This window comes from Kogia breviceps, chromosome 1 (genome assembly GCF_026419965.1).
Source record: "Kogia breviceps isolate mKogBre1 chromosome 1, mKogBre1 haplotype 1, whole genome shotgun sequence".
Classification (NCBI taxonomy): domain Eukaryota; kingdom Metazoa; phylum Chordata; class Mammalia; order Artiodactyla; family Physeteridae; genus Kogia; species Kogia breviceps.
The window spans coordinates 115,667,463-115,688,066 of NC_081310.1; the positions used below are offsets into that span (position 1 = coordinate 115,667,463).

The 20,604-nt window shown below is 35.9% G+C and overlaps 1 protein-coding gene across 14 annotated transcripts in view; it reads left to right on the top strand.

Annotated features, from left to right (window-relative positions):
- The window catches only part of CEPT1 (choline/ethanolamine phosphotransferase 1), a 37,805-nt gene that overhangs the window by 1,466 nt on the left and 15,735 nt on the right, over positions 1-20,604 (top strand). For 3 of the 14 annotated variants that reach the window (XM_067041674.1, XM_067041678.1, XM_067041694.1), the window contains exons 2-6: positions 2,668-2,797; positions 5,905-6,315; positions 10,866-11,013; positions 13,077-13,218; positions 19,798-19,882. In XM_067041674.1, coding sequence (XP_066897775.1) covers positions 2,668-2,797; positions 5,905-6,315; positions 10,866-11,013; positions 13,077-13,218; positions 19,798-19,882 — 916 coding nt within the window. The remainder of the gene's footprint in view (positions 1-2,667; positions 2,798-5,904; positions 6,316-10,865; positions 11,014-13,076; positions 13,219-19,797; positions 19,883-20,604) is intronic. The other 11 variants (XM_067041673.1, XM_067041675.1, XM_067041685.1 and 8 more) reach the window with 5 other exon arrangements.

A 20,604-nucleotide genomic window follows, 5' to 3' on the forward strand; every position in this document is an offset into this window, starting at 1 on the left:
TAAACAAATGTTAGTGTCTTGTAAGTGAACAAAGAATAAAGAATCGGTTTCTACTCTCATACTAGTAGGCATGTGTTTAGTGGAGGTGTTGAATTGACTAACAACCCAAGTAAGACTGGTGAAGGCATTTAGGGCGTAAGGACTTTAGAACCATTGGCGTTCACGTAAAATTCCAGAAATTGAAGTTCTAAAAGCAGTTTGCTACATATTCGTTTTGTGCTGAGCAAAAGCTAGTCAGAAGCCCCTTGTACAACTTGTCTTTACAACCCTGCCATTTAAGAAATAAGCTAGATAAATATGCCTCTTGTATTAAACTTTTCTGATAGAGGTGTCTTTATTTGTTGTACAGTTAATAGATTATTATTGAATATTTACAACTGTGGTTTCATAACTTCATTCTTCTTCCTCTCCCACACCCAGTCACTTAAAATTTACATTATAAACACTATTATATGTTTGATATTTAACTGTAAACTTGTTTTATAACCCCAGTTATATTTTATTGCATAGTCAGTGTGTTTTCTAGGCAGCAGTAGACTTCTTTAAGCTGGTTAAAGTGCTGGTGATGTTCTTTTTGAGGGTCACGCTGTGCTGTCTCTTGCAAGGTAATAGGAAAATAATCCACAAAATGCTAGGCTTTGGCTTTGTTTCTGGAGGAAGTTGCTTCCTTTTTTTTTAAGGAAGGCAAGACTTCACTTCAGCAAAACAGTAGATCTAAACTGTGTTACACAGTACTGTTTTAGCTTCCAAGTCTGCTGAAAAGGCTTTTGTTTTTGCTAACTTGTTCTATGTATCACTTGTTAGATAATGCTGAATGTAATCCTGTGATCCTATTAGTTTTTTTTTTAACTTGCTTTTTATAATTTGCTCTGCCTCCCAAGTATTGTTCGCCATTAGTATTTTCCTCTAGTCGTGCCATAAAAGTGGAAAGAGCTGTGTAGTCACCAATTCCTGTGAGAGGACTGTAGACATACTGCTGAATCAGCACAGCTCAAAACTTGGAAGCCTTAGACACGGGAGGATGGGAATTCTGGAATTTCACAATACAGGTTGGATATTGTGTAAGCTTACCTTATGCTCTGCTGAGCAGTTGGAGATTCCTGTTTTAGTGTGATACTTGTCAGGTGTTCCCCAGTGCTGAACACAGGAATAATGTAGGCAGCATGCTATTATCCTCAGCTGCTATAAGCACAGATGTTCTACATCATAGATTTAAGGTCCATGAATTTTGTATAATTTTAGTAAAGGTATCCATTAAATATCTCTGATTTTATTTTTTGTACCTTTGTTGGACTTTTCACATAAATATTCGTGCCTGCACAAAGAAGAATTTGGGTAGACCATATGTGCCCCCTCCTCTGGACTCCCACAACAGTTTTGTTCAAGTATAACCTAGCTGTTTACAAGACTCCCTACCACTACTTTGAGCTTGAGTGTATGGATGGCATATTTCAATCCTTCTGTTTCCTCAAGGGTCTAGAACAACTAGGTGTTCATTAAATACTAGATGAACCATATTTGTTCATTGTTCCACAAATAAGTACTGATTACCTACCTAATGTTAGGTATGGCCTGAGATTCTGGGAAAAGAATATTAAGACATGCAAGGCCCCTGCACTCCTGTGTCTTACATACCAGTGTGGGGAAAAGACCGAAAAACAACATCTAACAAAAAAAGTTCAAAATGTGGTTAAGTGCTATGAAAGGAGTATCACATTTGAGCCAGGTTATAGCAGAGGAGGGGAATTTGCTGATTACAAGTGGAAAGGTTACAGTAGGTATAGGACAGTGATCAGTATTAACATAAACTGAATTCCAGGTGATGAGAATTTTTAAACGTTTAAAATACTCACTTTTACTGTTACAATTTATCAAAACATTTCCTCAGTTAACAAATAGGCTGTACTACAAAATTATAGGAATCTTTTCAAGCTAATTGATGGCTTTCTATAACATGAGAATAAAATCTTAACTCCTTGCCAGAGTCTATAAACCTCTGCATTGTCTGGCTTTTCAAACTTTATTTTATCCCACTCTTTCATATGGTTTACTACTGCCCAGCCATAGTGATCCCAGAGGTATGAATAAGAAAGATAAGCTCACTCTTGGGTCAGGACCTATTCTCCCTTTCTTGGACTGTTCTTCCTCTTGCTCTTGGAATGGCTAGCTCCTTCTTTTCCTCTGAATTTGGTGTAAATGCTTCATCTTCGTAGTCTTCAACCACCTTATCTAATAAAATGTGCACCCTCAACTATTTCCTGACTCCATACCTTGTTTTTTCCATAGTGCCCATCACAGTGTGTGATGTTATTTGCTTGTTTACCTTCTTTTAGTTATTTTCCCATTGGACATGGGAGCTGGGACCATGTCTGTCTTGTTTACTGCACTCAGATGTTGGTTGAATGTGTTTGAAACTTGGAATCCATTTTCTCATAAAAACTTACGACTGGTGGCTAGGTTTCTAGGCTAACCAGCAATAATTTTAATTTCTTGCATTAATTTTTTAGTTCCTTATAGTGTGGGTAGAAAAATGTCATTTTCTCCTCAACCTTTTGGGCATAAGCTTGACGTTAGATAAAAATCTCAAGTGGCTAAAGTAATTTTTGTAATGTTTGTACCTCCTTTCCATATTCCCATCTCACATCCTTTTCCTCTTTCTCTCCATAGAATCTGCTCTTCTACTGTAGCAACCTACACTGTCCTGCTCCCTTGGTATGTTTGCTTTTCACTTGCTGAAATTCAGAAATGCCTCTTCTTTCCTGATACGGTTTTCCTGGCAATAGCCTCCTGGTCTCAGGTGAGGGGAGGAAGGAAGAGTGGAGATGGATCTGTGGTAGTGACAGCAACCTCTGTGGCTACCTGTTGCAAGCACAGTAGCTAACTATATGTCAGTGGCAACATGTATCTGAATTTTTATTTGAAATCTTGTTACTAATAAGCTTCATGGAGACAGTGTTCCAAATTGAAATATTCTTTTTTTTTAATGTATGAATTATATAATGACTAGATCTAGAAAGGTTTGTCAAAATGTAGATTTTTCTAAAAGAGAAATAGAAGGAAAAAAAATCTAGGTCAGAAGGGGAAAACACTTAGAAGGAAAGTATCAGTTTATCAAATAGTCCTGCCAAATGCTCAAATTTAAAACCATTAGGATCAGTTTGCTTGTAGCTGTTTAGTGCCAAAAGCAGGCCAGCATCCTCAATATGTCACTTTTTAACTATAGGAGAATGGAACACTGCAATAATAAAATATAAATTGAGTTGGCTAAACTTTTTATTACCATTTTAAGTGGAAATCCATAAGAGCTGATTGATTATAGCTCACCAATTATGAAAATACATAATTCAATTTGACTTTGGAAAATTTGGCTGCTTTATAGTACAGTATTTTGGTGGTTATCAGTCTGTCATTTCATCTAAAATGATTTTGTAACCAGTTGTTTGACATTGTATAAATATTACTTTAAAACAGTTTTAATCAGTTGCTTTTGGTACAGTTGAGTGTGTGGAAGAATTCTTTGAAACAGTAGGAAATTAGCTTTCATTTGACTTGGCTTGAAAATTATTAGAATGTTTTTATTTCAGAGCACTTCAGTTAGTTAAATTGGGGTACTGATGATTCTTTATAGATTTTTGAAAATTTATTTAAGTCAGTTAATGACTACAATAACTATTCTCTAAACCAATTATTGAGAAACATGATTGACTGAGGTTTGGGATGCCACTTTAGATCATTCGTGACATTGAAATTTTGGAATTTGTTGTTTTGGGGAATAGAGAGAAGTCGTGGGCATGTTTTGCTACCAGGTCCATTGTTGAGATGTCCTAGACCCTGTATCACATTCTGTGTTCCCACAGTGCAGCATTTCCGGGAATTTCATATTGCATTCTGGATAGCTTTCTGCCAGGAGATCAGAGTACACCTGTGTTGGTTCAATGCCACTACCCTTTTAGTTCTGTTAAGATTTTCTTTTTTTTTTCCTTCTTTAATCCTTTTATGGCTTTTCTTCCTGCTCACTAACCATGAGTTTCCTATAAGGTTCTTTATTCTTTTCCTTTTCTCTTCATACTTAATGCCTTCAAGAAATTTTCTACTTTCTTGTCTTTAACTAGACTTTAGCTTCCAAGTTGAAAACTTGACATTTTGATCTCTTACCCAAACTCCAGTCATTTGATTTTTGTCTAAAACATCTCTACTTAAAAGTTGCATGGGGCTTCCCTGGTGGCACAGTGGTTGGGTGTCCGCCTGCCGATGCAGGTGACGTGGGTTCGTGCCCCGGTCCGGGAAGATCCCACATGCCGCGGAGCTGCTGGGCCCATGAGCCATGGCCGCTGGGCCTGCGCGTCCGGAGCCTGTGCTCCACGGTGGGAGAGGCCGCAGCAATGAGAGGCCCGCGTACCGCAAAAAAAAAAAAAAAAAAGTTGCATGTATGTCTTTCCGTCCCAAGATCCCCTCTCACCCACACCCGCCTAAAGCCAAAATAACAAACTGATTTTCCTTCCAAACTGTCCATTTTGACAGTAGTACCACTAGTCTTTGACTGTTGATTTTTTTTTCTTCTAATTTACCCCTCATATCTGATTCCTAAGTACGTCCTCTTGATTCTTCCTTCTAAGTAGAAATTACTTATAGATTTGACTGTCTTTCATATTTCCATTTTTACCACCCTACTCTAGGCCCTCACCACTTCATACCTTTGATATCACCATACTGATTTTTTTTTTTTTTTTTTTTTTTTGCGGTATGCGGGCCTCTCACTGTTGTGGCCTCTCCCGTTGCGGAGCACAGGCTCCGGACGCACAGGCTCAGCGGCCGTGGCTCACGGGCTTAGTTGCTCCGCGGCATGTGGGATCTTCCCGGACCAGGGCACGAACCCGTGTCTCCTGCATCGGCAGGCGGATTCTCAACCACTGCGCCACCAGGGAAGCCCCACCATACTGATTTTTAAGTGTTAAACTTGTCATTGTTTTCTTACATTGGTTAATAACTTATGATAATTATGTTATTTCTGATCTTTTCGAAGTCAAGTGCAAGTACTTCAGGGATTTAAATTTAAGGTTTTTTATGAACAGTCATCACTTAATGCAGTTACAGTTTTTTCTTACTACTTCAATTTATCAGGTCACTGCTAACAGATAAATAGTGTCCTCTTAAAGTTAATTTTTTTCATTGTTGTTTATCCCCTCCTGGAATATCATCTATATCCCTTTCCACTAATAAGTTTTATCTTTTAATTTAAACAGAAACCTTTGTTTGTTTGAACCTTACTTACCAGCTGTGTGAGTTTGGACAAGTTAATTAGCCTCTCTGTGCCTTAGTTTCATTTTCTGTAAAACTAGGGATAATTAATAGTCTTTACCTTCTGTGGTTGTTGTGAAGATTAGATGAGTTAATATATAAAACTTGCTTAAAGCGTTTAGTACATAGTAAGTGCTCAATAAATATTAGCTATTCACATTAAATAAATATCTAGTTTAAGACCCATTTGATTCAAGTCATTCCTTCACTATTAAGACTAATTTGCTAGCTGTCTTTGGGTATGCCTTGGACCTCAGTTTCCATATATGTGAAATGATTAGGTCATTTCTAGGATTTTTTTTCCATTTATACTACTGAAAGCAGTGTGAGATAGAAACAAGAAGATCACGAGCTTCGAAGTCAGATAATCTATAAGGTAACAGGAAGCATATTATTATTAAAATTCTTAATATTTTTCACTTAAAGGTGAGGTAATATGACTTCTTTTGGCTTACATCATCAATAAGAATTAGAGCTAAAAACAGATCCCTGGTTTTCTGATCCCTATTTAATATGTAATATTCTATTACCAGTTTGATTTTTTGTTTAATTTACTGACATTGATATAAATAGTGGCTGATGAATATATCTTTTTTCTTCCCCCAGGTAAAGACTATCCACAAAAAAGCTATAAAACAAGATAAATTATACTCCCTAAATTTAAAAAAGGCAAGATCCATGAGTGGGCATCGGTCAACAAGGAGACGATGTGGAGATTCTCACCCGGAGTCCCCTCTGGGCTTCGGGCATATGAGTACTCCAGGGTGTGTATTAAATAAATTGTTTCAGTTACCTACACCACCATTGTCAAGACACCAACTTAAGCGGCTAGAAGAACACAGGTATCAGAGTGCTGGACGGTCCCTGCTTGAGCCCTTAATGCAAGGGTATTGGGAATGGCTAGTTGGAAGAGTTCCCTCCTGGATTGCCCCAAATCTCATCACGATCATTGGATTGTCAATAAACATCTGTACAACTGTTTTATTAGTCTTCTACTGTCCTACAGCTACAGAGCAGGTAAGAGGAATTTCTTTAATAACAGATATAAACATTTATTGCATGCCAGAAATCCTATAAATGGGATTTTTAGGTCATTTAACTAAAAAGTAAGATAATCTGACAGCTATTTGTCAGCTGTTTTAAAGTATCCTATCATATATATTGTTAATAAAGCTCATAGCTACAACCTACTTTATATACACTATGCTTATGAGAAACCAGAAGCAAAGTGTGGACTCTGATCCCAGTAGATAAATTAATGTTAGTTGAGATTAACATGTAAAATATTCCTTTAAAATCAGTAAGTCTCAATTCTTTAAAAAGAGTTTTATCTCATTTTTTAAAAATGGCTAATAAAGTCTTAGCAAAGTTTAAAATGATCAGAGAGGAAAGTCTATGGTAGTAAGATGGCACAGCTATAAATCAGTCTTATCAAAAGTATTCTCTTGATTCCAGTAAGAGTTATTGAATATCCCTTTTCCCTTCCTGTAAACATATGTGGCTCATAACCTCAGGAGTATCTCTCTTATTCTAAGAAGGCAAAAGAAGTGTAAGAAAGAAACAGTATAGTATTTCCTGCTCTGTATCCTGCTATGGCTGCCATTTAAAAAAAGGAAGCGTGGTATTGCTTACAAAGACTGTCCCTTGGCCTTCTCAAATATAAGTCTGTCTACTGCTATTCCCTCTTTTACTTTCTCTACTCACTTCTTAAAACCAAAACTGAAACTAGAGCCCTTCATCTGAATGGGTAAATTGATGTTTAATTGATTTTTTTTTTTGTTTTTCCCTGTATGCGGGCCTCTCACTGTTGTGGCCTCTCCCGTTGCAGAGCCTGTGCTCCGGACGCACAGGCCCAGCGGCCATGGCTCACGAGCCCAGCCGCTCCGTGGCATGTGGGATCCTCCCTGACCGGGGCACGAACCCGTGTCCCCTGCATCAGCAGGCGGACTTTCAACCACTGCGCTACCAGGGAAGCCCTGTTTAATTGATTTTAAAATGTTCTTGTCCAAAAGTGAACTAAGGTAGTTAGGTAGATGAAGGAGAATCAAAAACATTTATTGTTCCTGTATTAATCAGAATGAAAAGCCACAGGTAAACCAAGAAGATAGAAGGTAATCCTCAACTAAAGCTGTTAAAAATGACAGAACCATGTAAATCATAATGGCCACAACATTCCTTGTCTTGTTTTAAGCTTGAAGTAATTTTTTTTAATGTAGTCTTTTCAGATGATTTTTTGAGATAAAATTATCACCATTCAATCCTTTATACCTTTCTGTTTTCATTAATTCATTTGTTACCACATATAGCTCTTAAAGTAGCTATTGAGGGTCACAGTTACCTATAAAACATACTTTGTTTTTGTTTTTTGTCTTTTGCCAGATGTTTATTTTCCCCTCACCATTGAATACCTTTATTTTAATTCCTCTTTTACTATACAGGTACAGTTTATACAGATTGTATGAATATATTTCTGGTTTCCCCTCATTTTCTTAACTATCTTGTTTTACATCAATTAATAAACTTAAAAACAAACACCAATACAATTGTTTAAATATGTCCTGGGATTCTTTATCACATTCTTCAGGCTGTTTTACTCGTGGCTTACTTGAGGACCTGACATATACTTCCAGAGGAATCTGGTCCAGATCTAGCACATCTTTAGAGGTACAGAAGAACAGGGAACTGGGCTGGTTCCAGCTGAAGCCTTCTAAGTCCTAAACTAGTTCCAGGATGGGGATCAGGGAATGAGAGCAGGGTGGAGGGTAGCTTGGCCACGAATATTCATTTATTCAACACCCAGAGTATACCAGGCACCATGTTCCCTATAATACTTTTCCTCATCCTCTCTTCTTAAGTGATTTGGAATTTTTAGAGTAACCTTAGAATTAGTTAAATCTTTGGGGAAACTTCCAGAATAGGAACTACATTAATCACAGAGAACTTTTCACAATGCTGCTGGGAGGACTCAAGGTGGAATGTGACTGTACAGTAATAGTTTCCTGATTGATACATTCAGTGTATCAGGCTCTTAACCCAGCTGAGACCATACTGGCTCCTGAATGAGAAGGCTTTCTTCTTAAAACACCTATGAGAGTTGTGAAATAATGGAAACAAGGAAGAAATATATAAATACTAGTTTAGCGTTCTACAGATTCACCGGAAGAAAGATAAGTCCAAAGATAAGAAGGCTTTGCTCTCTCATATATGTAATAAACATCTTACTGTTTTCTAGGATTATGTATATACTAATACTTGAAGTTGTCTCTGTTCCAGAGTAACACTTTTCCCCATTAAAATCCTAAAACCCCCAAGAAGTTCCTTGTTTTCTAGTCCCCTAAAGCAGTACTGTTCAATTGAAATTTCTGTGATGATGGCAGTGTTCTGTGTCTGTGTTGTCTGATATGGAGGCCATGGATACTTCTAAGGCTATTGAACACTTGAAATGTACCTAGCAACTGAGGAACTGAATTTTTGGTTTTATTTAATTTTAATGAATTTAAACTAAAATAATCACAGATGGCTGGCCAATGGCCATTGTATAGGACAGTGCAGCTCTAGAGAGTTACTGGATTCCTCTAAGAGTAAGAAGCAGTAGACCCAAAGTCTAGGAAGGTAGAGTTCTTAGTCACATAAGATAAATCACTTAGTCCAGTGTGTTGGCATGTAAACTATGTTTACATAACCACAGTTATTGTTTTCCAGGTTTGTAACTCAAGCCTGGGGGAGGTATGTACGATGATCCTTTTAGCAACCTCTGTGTTTTAAAATGTGAGATTCCAAGAAAACATTTAAGAGAAGATCTTTACCTTTAATAACTGAAATCTAAATAGACCTCTGTCAGAGAGGTATCTCTTTGCAGTGCAGAATATACTGAATATTTTTTGCAGCTCTATGCAGTTTTAATTTGCAGCCCTGAGCATTTAATACGGTTAACTTGGTAACCAATATCTGAGAAATATCTTGTGGTTTTAAAATTTTTTTCAAGGCCTGGGCATGGGAAAATAGTAAAAAGTGATGCAAAACACTCTAACATTCTTACGGAGAGCAGACCAAATAGAAGCTCTCCTTTTTTATTTATTTATTTTATTTGTTTTTGGCTGCATTGGGTCTCTGTTGCTGCACGCAGGCTTTCTCTAGTTGCGGCGACTGGGGGCTACTCTTCGTTGTGGTGCGCGGGCTTCTCATTGCAGTGGCTTCTCTTGTGCAGTACAGGCTCTAGGCATGCGGGCTTCAGTAGTTGTGGCAGGCGGGCTCAGTAGTTGTGGCTTGCGGGCTCTAGAGTGCAGGCTCAGTAGTTGTGGCGCATGGGCTTAGTTGTTGCTCTGTGGCATGTGGGATCTTCCCAGACCAGGGCTCGAATCCGTGTCCCCTGCATTGGCAGGCAGATACTTTACCACTGCACCACCAGGGAAGTCCCAAAGCTCTCCTTTTTTAATTCACTACATTTAAATTCAATATTAGTGGTTCAGTTTCTGTCTGGGAAAAGAGAAACCATTCCTTGAAAACGTGACCATAAATATTTGAAAAATAATATAAGCACTCTGTCTAGTAAGTAGATCATTATTTTCCTAGTGTTGTTTCATGGAACGTTGAAGAGATATGTTTAAAAATAAGTTACGTGTGGGACTTCCCTGGTAGCACAGTGGTTAAGAATCTGCCTGCCAATGCAGGGGACGTGGGTTCGAGCCCTGATCCGGAAAGATCCCATATGCCACGGAACAACTAAGCCCATGTGCCACAACTACAGAGCCTGCGCTCTAGAGCCCGCCACAACTACTGAGCCCACATGCCACAACTGCTGAAGCCCATGTGCCTAGAGCTCGTGCTCCGCAACAAGGGAAGCCACCACAATGAGAAGCCTGCACACCACAACAAAGAGTAGTCCCCGCTCGCCGCAACTAGGGAAAGCCCACCCACAGCAACGAAGACCCAACACAGCCAGAAATTTAAAAAAATAAATGAAATAAATTTATAAAAAATAATAAATAAGTTACATGTTCAAATAAGTTTGGGAAATGGCAGCATGCTGTATCCCCCTTGAATATGCACAATATGCATTAGTGAATAATCACAATATGCATTAGCAATCTTAAGGGCTGGAAGAAGTCCGGCAGTTGAGAAATCTGTTTAACATTGTTTAATCCAATGTTTCCCAAGTGAGTTTAGCATGGAAATTTTCTTTTCGTGTAATACCTGTAAGGATCTTGAAAGATACAATTTGGGAAAAAGTGTACTGGATTATTCATTAATTGATTCTTAGAATCTAAATGTTAGGAGACATCTTATAGAAGTTACCTAGCCTAATCTCTCATGGGATTTCTGTATTATCCTTGTGAAGTAGTTATCCAGCATCTGTTTGAGTACCCCTACAAAGCAAGGAATTTTAATTCTCTTATAATTCTGATTATTTACAGAAGTTTTTCATTATGTAGCACCTGGATCTTCTCTCCCATAGCCTCCAACTTCTCTGGAACATGAAGATAAAATATCTGCAAGTAAAAATATATTAGCCAGATATAGTAATTAACATGTCTTATTACTCTTGCTTTTCTTATTTTATTTCACAGGCACCTCTGTGGGCGTATATTGCTTGTGCATGTGGCCTTTTCATTTACCAGTCTTTGGATGCTATAGATGGGAAGCAGGCAAGAAGAACCAATAGCAGTTCTCCTTTGGGAGAACTTTTTGATCATGGGTGTGATTCACTATCAACAGGTATTGTTGATTTTTTAATATTAATGATTAACAGAGTAATATTTGTTCATTATTTGGAAATTAATTTAAACTAATTATTAATTCAAATTAATTATTTTGGAAGTTTAGAAATTAATTTCTACTTAAGTTATTTTTAACCCTAAATATTATTGTTTTGGCACCTGTTGTTTTTAAATTCTAAGGGCATAATTGTTATCATGAAAAAATCTCATAAATTATAGATGAGAGTTCAATAATGGGAGACTAGGAAATTCGTAGTCTTTATATTTAAATGGATATTATGTAGACATTTAAAATTACGTTGTAGGGCTTCCCTGGTGACGCAGTGGTTGAGAGTCCGCCTGCTGATGCAGGGGACACGGATTCGTGCCCCGGTCCGGGAAGATCCCACATGCCGCGGAGCGGCTGGGCCCGTGAGCCGTGGCCGCTGAGCCTGCGCATCCGGAGCCTGTGCTGCGCACCGGGAGAGGCCACAACAGTGAGAGGCCCATGTACCACACACACACACAAAAATTACGTTGTAAACTTGGAGTATAACTGTGATAATGGGCTTGGATGAAAAGACTAGGAAAAAATACACTAAGGTGCTAGCAATAGATAAGTTACTATAATTAGATTACATGTGGTATGTCTTTATTTGTACCATTTAAAAAACAATATTTCGGTAGTTTTTTAGAGGGAAAAAAGAAATTTAGAAATTAAGTGACAGTTTCTAACTAGTCTTCCTTTGAAGAAATCCCCTCACCCTGACTTCCCACCCGCCCCCCCAACCCCGACAAGCACACACTTATTTTTAATTTAGCAGCTCAATTGGTTTCTTGTCATTTGGCATAGCATTTAAAATATTTTAAAAGAAGCAAACAAAAACCCTTGATGGTTTTACCTTGTGAACTCAGATTCACAGACGTAGGTGTATGTTAAAATCATTGTTTCAGTGTATCCTGACAGCAGCTTGCTTAGTAGAGGGGAAGGAACAGCTAAGCTCTTATAAAGGCTAGTTGGGCATCTTGAAAGGCTATTATAATTTAATTAGTTGGCAGTAGAATGATAGGTGTCCTGTTTTTTAAGTGATAGTCATTTTTACATTAGTAGTTTGAGTTCCAGACTTTTATAGGAAGTCTTTTTTTTTTATAAATATATATTACCCATAATGAAATCTGCTAAATAAGAAAAGACAACTATCTATCTAAAGCTAGTAGGTCCCTTTGTGAATTATCTAGGTCTTTTGTTTTTCTTTCTTTTTGACTTTCTGCCTTGTAATTTTTCACTACTAACTGGTACTATAGAGTTGGGGGAATACAGACATACCTCAGAGATATTGTGGGTTCGGTTTCAGACCACTGCAATAAATATTGCAATAAAGCGAGACACACAAATTTTTTTGTTTTCCCAGTGTATATAAAAGATATTTTTATACCACACTTTAGTCTATTAACTGTGCAGTAGCATTATGTCTGTAAAAACAATGTACATACCTTAATTAAAAAATACTTTATTGCTTAAAAAATGCTATCATCTGAGCCTTCAGCAAGTTGTAATCTTTTTGCGGTAGTAACATCAAAGATCACTGATCAGAAATCATCATGACAAATATAATAATAATGAAAAAAGTTTGAAATATTTTAAGAATTACCGAAATGTGACACAGAGATACTAAGTGAACAAATGCTGTTGGAAAAAAAAGGCACTGATAGACTTGCTCAATGCAGGGTTGCCATAAACCTTTAACTGGTTAAAAAAAAAAAAAATGCAGTATCTGGAAGTATAGTATCTGCAGGGTGTAATAAAATGAGATATGCCTGTACTCCAAAAAATGCTAAAGTATTTTAGTTGCTTTCAAGAAGTTTGGTTCCACTAAGTGGTGTAGTGAAAGAAGAGATTGAAATTACAGGGTAAATGATAATGTAAAAGATTATATCCTACTTTCCTGTTTGCATAGATAACTGAGAGAAGATTGTACGTTCAAAGCATGTTTTCTTTTTGCCTCATGTAAAATCATTTTCAGCTCAGTTAATGTTTGTTATTCAGATTTTTCAGTTTGCATTGTGATCTTTCTTTTTCAGTTTTTGTGGTTCTTGGAACTTGTATTGCAGTGCAACTGGGGACAAACCCTGACTGGATGTTTTTTTGTTGTTTTGCTGGGACATTCATGTTCTATTGTGCACATTGGCAAACATATGTTTCTGGAACATTGCGATTTGGAATGTAAGTAACACTTAATGGTGATTTTGTTTTCTCTTTCAAATATGTAGAGTGTTGCCTATAGCTATTTGAGTATTAGGACTTGATTAAATCACTAGTTTAGTAAATAAAAGAAGTTTAAAACTCTCATTATTTTAGCTACTATGTAACGGTCTCAATCATGTGTCCTTCTGTCACACTTTTTAAAAGGAAATATTAGAACCTCCCAACAAATATTTTTAAAGTAACATGAAAAACAGTAGGCCCTTCACTCATATCCACTGTATTTCCCTCAGACAAATTCATTTTTCTTTTTCCCCACTGTTATTCACCTTAACAGTATGTTTTACTTTGACACATGAAAGTGTATTTTCAGGAAAGAAAAGATAGTTTATGAAAGCAAAGAGCAACTCTTATCTCTAAATATCATAGCTTAATTAGATTTTATTCTTTTCACATCATTTTATTTATGAATCTATAAATATCTAAGCTCTTAATAATTTAGTGGATATGAGCACACCATATAGATTACTACTGCCAACAAAATGCCTAACAATTAAAAAATGAAATAGAAACTTTCTTCAAACTCTGAAGTGAATTGTTTCTACCTGGTGATTAGTACTTTTCCATAAATATTAATGAGTAAACCAGTCTTGGAACAAGGTTAAGGATGGAATTCACCAACTGGTGTTTAATTAAGTATCACAGATCCTATTTACACTGCTCAAGTTAGTCTTTTATTTTTTTCACGGTGTAGGATTAAAAGATAACTTGAGAAAAGACTCTGAAAACTTCATGGAATATCAAAATAAAAATCTTGATGTCAAATGATAGGAGAATATCTTAACCTAATCTCTCATTAAGGCGAATCATTAATGAATTTTAAAATTTTAGATCACTGATAAACTTAGTTTTCTAGCCCTTGAAAAAGCCAGAATGCATAGAAATTTTTAGCTGTTCCCTACAAGTTCATTTCAGGTGATTTTTGCTAACCTTATTTAAATAGAATTTAAGATGTTCTTATGACAGTAAATGAATAATTATCAATACTTTGGATGTTAACTAAAAGACATGTCTTGGAAGAATTTAAAAATAAAGGGATTTAGAGAACATGTTTAAGGCACATCTCAAGTGACAATAGTGGACATGAGTGTCCAATTGAAAACTGTATGCCTTTGCATTCATCAGCAGTTTATAAAATGATCTATGCTCAGAAAATATTGAAGATATCTGATATTAAAAAAGAGCAGTAATTGAAAATATATGCAGATGTTTTTCCTCAATATTTTCATAGCCTTTACATTATCTCAGTAATGTTTTCATAGTTTTTTTTCTGCTTTAGGTAAAAACCACAAATTAAGATAGACTTCTAAGATCACTTGGTTTGCCCTAATTCAGTTTTAATTGTTAGTGATGTTACTGTTTTCAAAAATAGCAGAATTTGTAGTATCTGTTTTTCACATAGTTTATGTTTCATTGGTTATTATCTCACAGTTAACTTTCAAACCCTTATTTTGAAAGCTTATCTAGCCCTAATTTATTTTCTTTCCCTTTCAAGTAAAGCAGACCAGCTACATGGTGTAGGAACTGAAGGAAGGAAAGAAAATGAACCGTGCAAGCAAGGGAAGAGTTAAATAGACAGTGTTTTTAGGAGTGATTTGCTATCACAACTTTCTTTTTGCTGGTCTTAAAATTTCCCTTGCAGTGTATTCCTTTGATGAAATATGTACTTGAAGAACTGCAAGCAGTTCTATATTGTTAAATCATAAGATGCTTATAGGGGTGTGGCAGGAGATAAGGCTGGAGAAGATCCAGAAAATTGAGGGCCTTCTATGTCCTGCCAAGAACTGAGGGCTTTTTATCCTGAATCTATTGAGAACCTTTGCAGGACGTAAAGCAGGGAAATGACAAAAGTACCTTTTGGAAATATCAGTCTGGCAACAATTTGGAGGGTGAATTGGAGTGGGCTGTGACAGAAGTAAGAAGATCCCTTAGGAGGCATCAGCATAATTAAATGTGAGGAACAATGAAATCTGAACTAGCACAATGACAGTGCTATCGAAGAGAAAGGGATAGGTTGGAGAGAGACTTAAGAGGTAGAAACTGTAGGACATAGTCTGTATTTGGTTATGGAGAATGACTGAGAGAGCAGAGACTGGAATGACTCTCAGTCCCCCTCCTTGAGTAGTTGGATGGAAGGTGGAGAAAGGCCCTGCAGGGAGAGGAACCTATTCAAAGGAATAGTTTTATCTAGAACATGTATGTGAGGGATTTTAGACATCCAAATAGAATGAGAACAGCAGAAAACAGAGAGAGCAAGCCTAGAAAGAAACCCATGAAAATTATTGAACAGCCAGAGTGGGAGGAGGCATACCAAAATGAAAAGCCAGTAGAGGGATGAATTTCAAAAGAGAACAATGCTAAGTGCTGCCAAGACTCAATGAGGCCAGACTGTAGGGAACAGAAGTGAACAAAATAAGTAAGCACACAGTTAGTACAGGTTACTTACAAAATGTGTAGCTGGGATGGGAAGGAGCAAGGCATCAGTTAGAGGAGCAAACACGGGCTAAAAGGAAGAAGGGGTTTGTACTTTTAATGGGAAAATTTTGAACATACAGAAGAGACTGACTTAGAAAAGAGATTAAAAACACCTGAAGAAAGGGGGGGGTGATTTATCGAGCTTATTAGACTGCTAAAAATGCAGGACCCAAAGGAGTAGAGTATCAGGCAGTTGGGACTAGATTAGGAGCACACTCTCCCTCTGAGACTGTAGTGCTTCCTTATAATGGTGTGAAAAAATATCTAGAAATATCGAGACCAGTTGGAATTAATTTCTCAATTTAAATTAAATATTTGTATTGTAAAGGATTTTTTAAAAATTGGCTTTATTTATTTAAATTGGCCGCAGCTTGCGGAATCTTAGTTCCCGGACAAGGGATCAAACCCGCGCCCTTGGCAGTGAAAGCATGGAGTCTTCACCACTGGACCTCCAAGGAATTCCCTAAGGAATTGGTTTTGATTTGGGAAAACTATATAATTTTCTGAAATCTTGCATCCACATTAAAGCAACACCGAATTTAGTTATTTTTAAAATTAAAAGCAAGCTACAACCTTCATAGAAATATACTGCGAGTGCTTTACATTTAAGGAAATATTTATCAGAATACCAATGTAATGGAAGCATATAGAATAATATAGATATTTCTAAAGTAGTTTTAAAAATGCCATTTTAGATTTCACATATTTTTTTTTTTTTTTTTTTTTTTGTGGTATGCGGGCCTCACTGTTGTGGCCTCTCCCTTGCGGAGCACAGGCTCCGGACTCGCAGGCTCAGCGGCCATGGCTCACGGGCCCAGCCGCTCCGCGGCATGTGGGATCTTCCCAGACCGGGGCACGAACCCGTGTCCCCTGCATCGGCAGGCGGATTCTCAACCACTGCGCCACCAGGGAAGCCCTCACATATTTTTTTAAGAGCAGATATAATAGGCAGATGTATAGTAGTTTAAATATTGAAGTAAAGTTTATATGTGTGGAAGTCCAAATTTTATTTATTTAATTAGGAAAGGTCGATTCTCAAATATAATTTGAGAAAAGAAATTTTTAAAAATCACTTGCTTTTTCTTCCTCCTTAGGGGAGAGCAGCCTTAGGCATCTTAGGAATTTTATTTTAAAACATTTTTATTTTAATTGTTTTATTTTGATATTTATACATGAGTGACAAAAAAATCACAAGGTTTCTTTAATATATATATAATAAATCCAGGTTGTTATATGTTTAATAACCTTATAAAATAGTATATTTATCAAAGAAGAAATTTTGTTTGTTTTTGTTAGTCTCCTAATGTCCCTATTTTTAGTTTTTAAGTGTGCTTGCACAAAAATTGGCATAATAATTTATCCATAACTTAATAATTTTCATTCACAGTCAGATATTGTGAAAAAACCAATGTGATTTGAATACTTCTTCCCTGAAATTATGAGCTATATCTTTGTTCTGATCACTAAGATCTGATTTTCTAAAAGCTGCCTTGCACAGAGAATATCAGCACCTGTCACAGCTAGACAGACCTCTGTCCTGGCAGTGCTTCTGGACTAAGTAGAGAGCTGATGGAGATGGGTACTGCTCATGGGGACCTTCCAGGCCCAGCTTAGACCTTTAGGATTTTTACTAGCCTGGATATGAAAAACTGAGGGAGGGATATGGGCTTAGAGGCTAGAACTGCATAGAAGGATTGAGTTAGTGGAAGAGAAGAATTATGAGTTGAAGCTCATTTGTAAACGTTTGTAAAATATTCTTTTAATGTTTATGGATTATATTAAATGGAAGAGTTCACATTTCTTAAGACCTAAACCCTCTATATCCAGGTACTTATAAATATATAACTTGTAGATGTTAATGTATAGAATCATTTTTATAAATTAAATGCTTAGAAAACCTAAACAATCTACAATAAGACTATATTTCTGTAAAACATAGGTCTTAAAAAATCTTACACACTGTGAAAGGTGAAACTCTTAAGTTATCATTTCAGAAAAAAAAATACTCTTGTTATCTTTTGGGGAGAGAATAAAAGAAAGGAATTATAATAGATTGAACTCAGGCCATTGTGTCTTGCCTCAAGTGTTATCTCCAAATTATCTGTATATCAGCTTGGGCAAGGCCCATGACTTTTGTGGGCCTCATTTCCCAATTTGTGACATAAGAGTTTTGGATTACGTGATATCTAAGGTTCCTTCTGAGAGTCTTATTACTTTTACAGATATTATTTCTAGTGTGCTTATTATTTATAGTTATAGCAGGCAAAGTATCTTCACTTTATGACATTTTTCAATTCATGCATCTAGGGTTTCACATTTACATTAGCTAAAAAGCCTGCCACCAACATTTATTCCTATGTAAGTAAATAACTTCTGGCTTTTTCTTTTCTGTAGTTAATTGAAAAAAGTTAATAGGCTATGTATTTACTAGTAATGTGACAAATCCAGTTCATCTTCATATCCAAATAACCTCTAAAGAATAAGTATTCAAAGACCTCCTACTTCCAAGTAATTAAAAACTGTTGTCTGTTATATTGGGTTGGCCAAAAAGTTTGTTCGAGTTTTTCCGTAAGATGTTATAGAAAACCCCGAATGAACTTTTTGGCCACCCCAATACGTAATCCACTTTCTGTGGATTAAGAATTAGGAAATTTCCTATATATAAAATAGATAAACAATAAGGTCCTACTGTATAGCACAGGAAACTATATTCAATATCCTGTAATAAACCATAATGGAAAAGAATATGAAAAAGTATATATTATATAACTTATCTATTTATAAAGTATGTTATATAACATACAAACTATATATACATTTATATTATTTTACATATACATATTATATACATATTATATTTTATTAACTGAATCACTTTGCTGCACACCAGAAACTAACACAACATTGTAAATCAACTATACTTCAATAAAAAATAAAAGAATTCGGAAGTTTCCTACTGAATTCCTATATAGGATCTGCCTGTCTTTAAATGTTTAAGATTTATCGCATGAATTATTAAATACCAGAGATTTTCCTTTTAGTTTCTAGTTTATCTGTTTTGTTTTTTTCCTCAGCAATGATTCATTCATTTGGACTCTGCCCATTTAAGTTTTATCAAATTATTATACATAATCTCCTAAAATAACTACAGCATTTGTATTAATATAAAACCTTAGATTGTAGTTTGAACTCTCAGATCGTCAGGTAAAATCATGGACCTCTTTCTATCTCATTAGCATTCCTCAGTTCTTAATTTTGATTATGTAGTTTTTATTTGAAGCCTGTTTTATACTGCTACTCTATTTCTGTCACCATTGAATTGGATGTTTTAACTATTTTTATGACTAATAAACTAATCTAACATAGTAGAGAGTTATAATGCTGATGGGGAATTAAGGGAAGAGAAAGGAAAAAGGATAAGATTCTTAGACTAGAGGTTATCAGGAAACAGGATAAGGAAATGGCCAATTTGATTTTTGCTTTGGCCATATCAACAGAAGTCATACTTCCACTTTCCCTCTTGCCCTTTCCACATCCATTTGGTAATTTTACTGAAATAGCAGAGGTAGGAGCAGGATAAGGTGTGGAGAAGTGATGGGTATAAGATGATTAGCGTTTTTTCAAGCACATAGATAGATGACTGTCCACTGGGGCTTCTGGGAAGCATTTCTATCCACAGGGAAGTCTGGATAGGTTCTGGCACTGAGGGGACCTATGTCACAGACAGTGTGATAATTTGGCAAGTAGTATTCACCATTCCTAGGTAATTAAGAATTGACTGCATTTTTAGTTCCAGTGTTTCCAGCTGCCTATTTATAAGTCATTTGTTCAGTGTATTACAGTTTTAAATTTTAAACTTTTATACTGTTTTGATTTGGGTAAGAAGTATACCTGTATGCATAAGGATAGTAATTGTACTGTATAAATTGTTTCATTGAATCTTTAGATGTCTTTATAAGGAGAATGCTACATTTTAAATCTATTTTTGCTACCTTGTTTTAGTAGGGCTCTTTAGCAAAAGCTCTGAGTAAAGTTATTTTGAAATGTTTCTTTCCTTATGCATAGATTCGATGTTACAGAGTCCCAGATCATAATTATAATATGCCAGCTTCTCACAGGAACCCTGGGTCCTTGGTTCTGGAACTTCACGGTAACTGCTAGAATATTCATGCTGTCCAGTGAACAATGGCGTGAACTCAATAAAGACAGCACCTTTGTCATGCACAGACTAATTTTAAAACAAAAATTCAAAAGTCTTCTTGTATTTCACAGACAAACAGGTTATTAGAAAACAAATAATTTTAAGATATAATAGGGCAATAAAAATCCACCCTATTAAACAAAAATTTTTGAAATATAATATTTCTGGTGATTTGATGCTAAAAACAATTCTCTCTCCCATTTGCCTACTGTACCTTGTAACATTTTTGCTCTATGAAATATTTTTGAAACAGAGACCTTTCCACCATTAAACAGAACTTTTTAGTATTTACATTTTTAACAAAATAAAGCAAGCAGAGTTTTCCTTAGGTAAGTTGAGGGACTCTTTATAGTAATGTAGGAAAAAAATTCTGTTTATTCTCTTAATCGTTAAGAAACCTGGTACTAGTTTTTCTGCTTCTATTAAATGATCTTGGTTTAAAAAAAATTTAATGTTAGAAGCTATTCTCACTTCTATTTGTTTTGTTTACTGTTTTCCTCTCAGTTTTGCTTTAAAAACTAAGTATTCTTTGCTTTTCATGTTACTGTAGTTATTCTTTGAATACCCTCCTTTTTCTGTTTTGTTTTGGTAAATACCTATTTCCTTAATTAATACTAAGAGTAAGCAATAATATCTTTTTTTCTTTCATATTAGAATTGTAATTTTGGCCT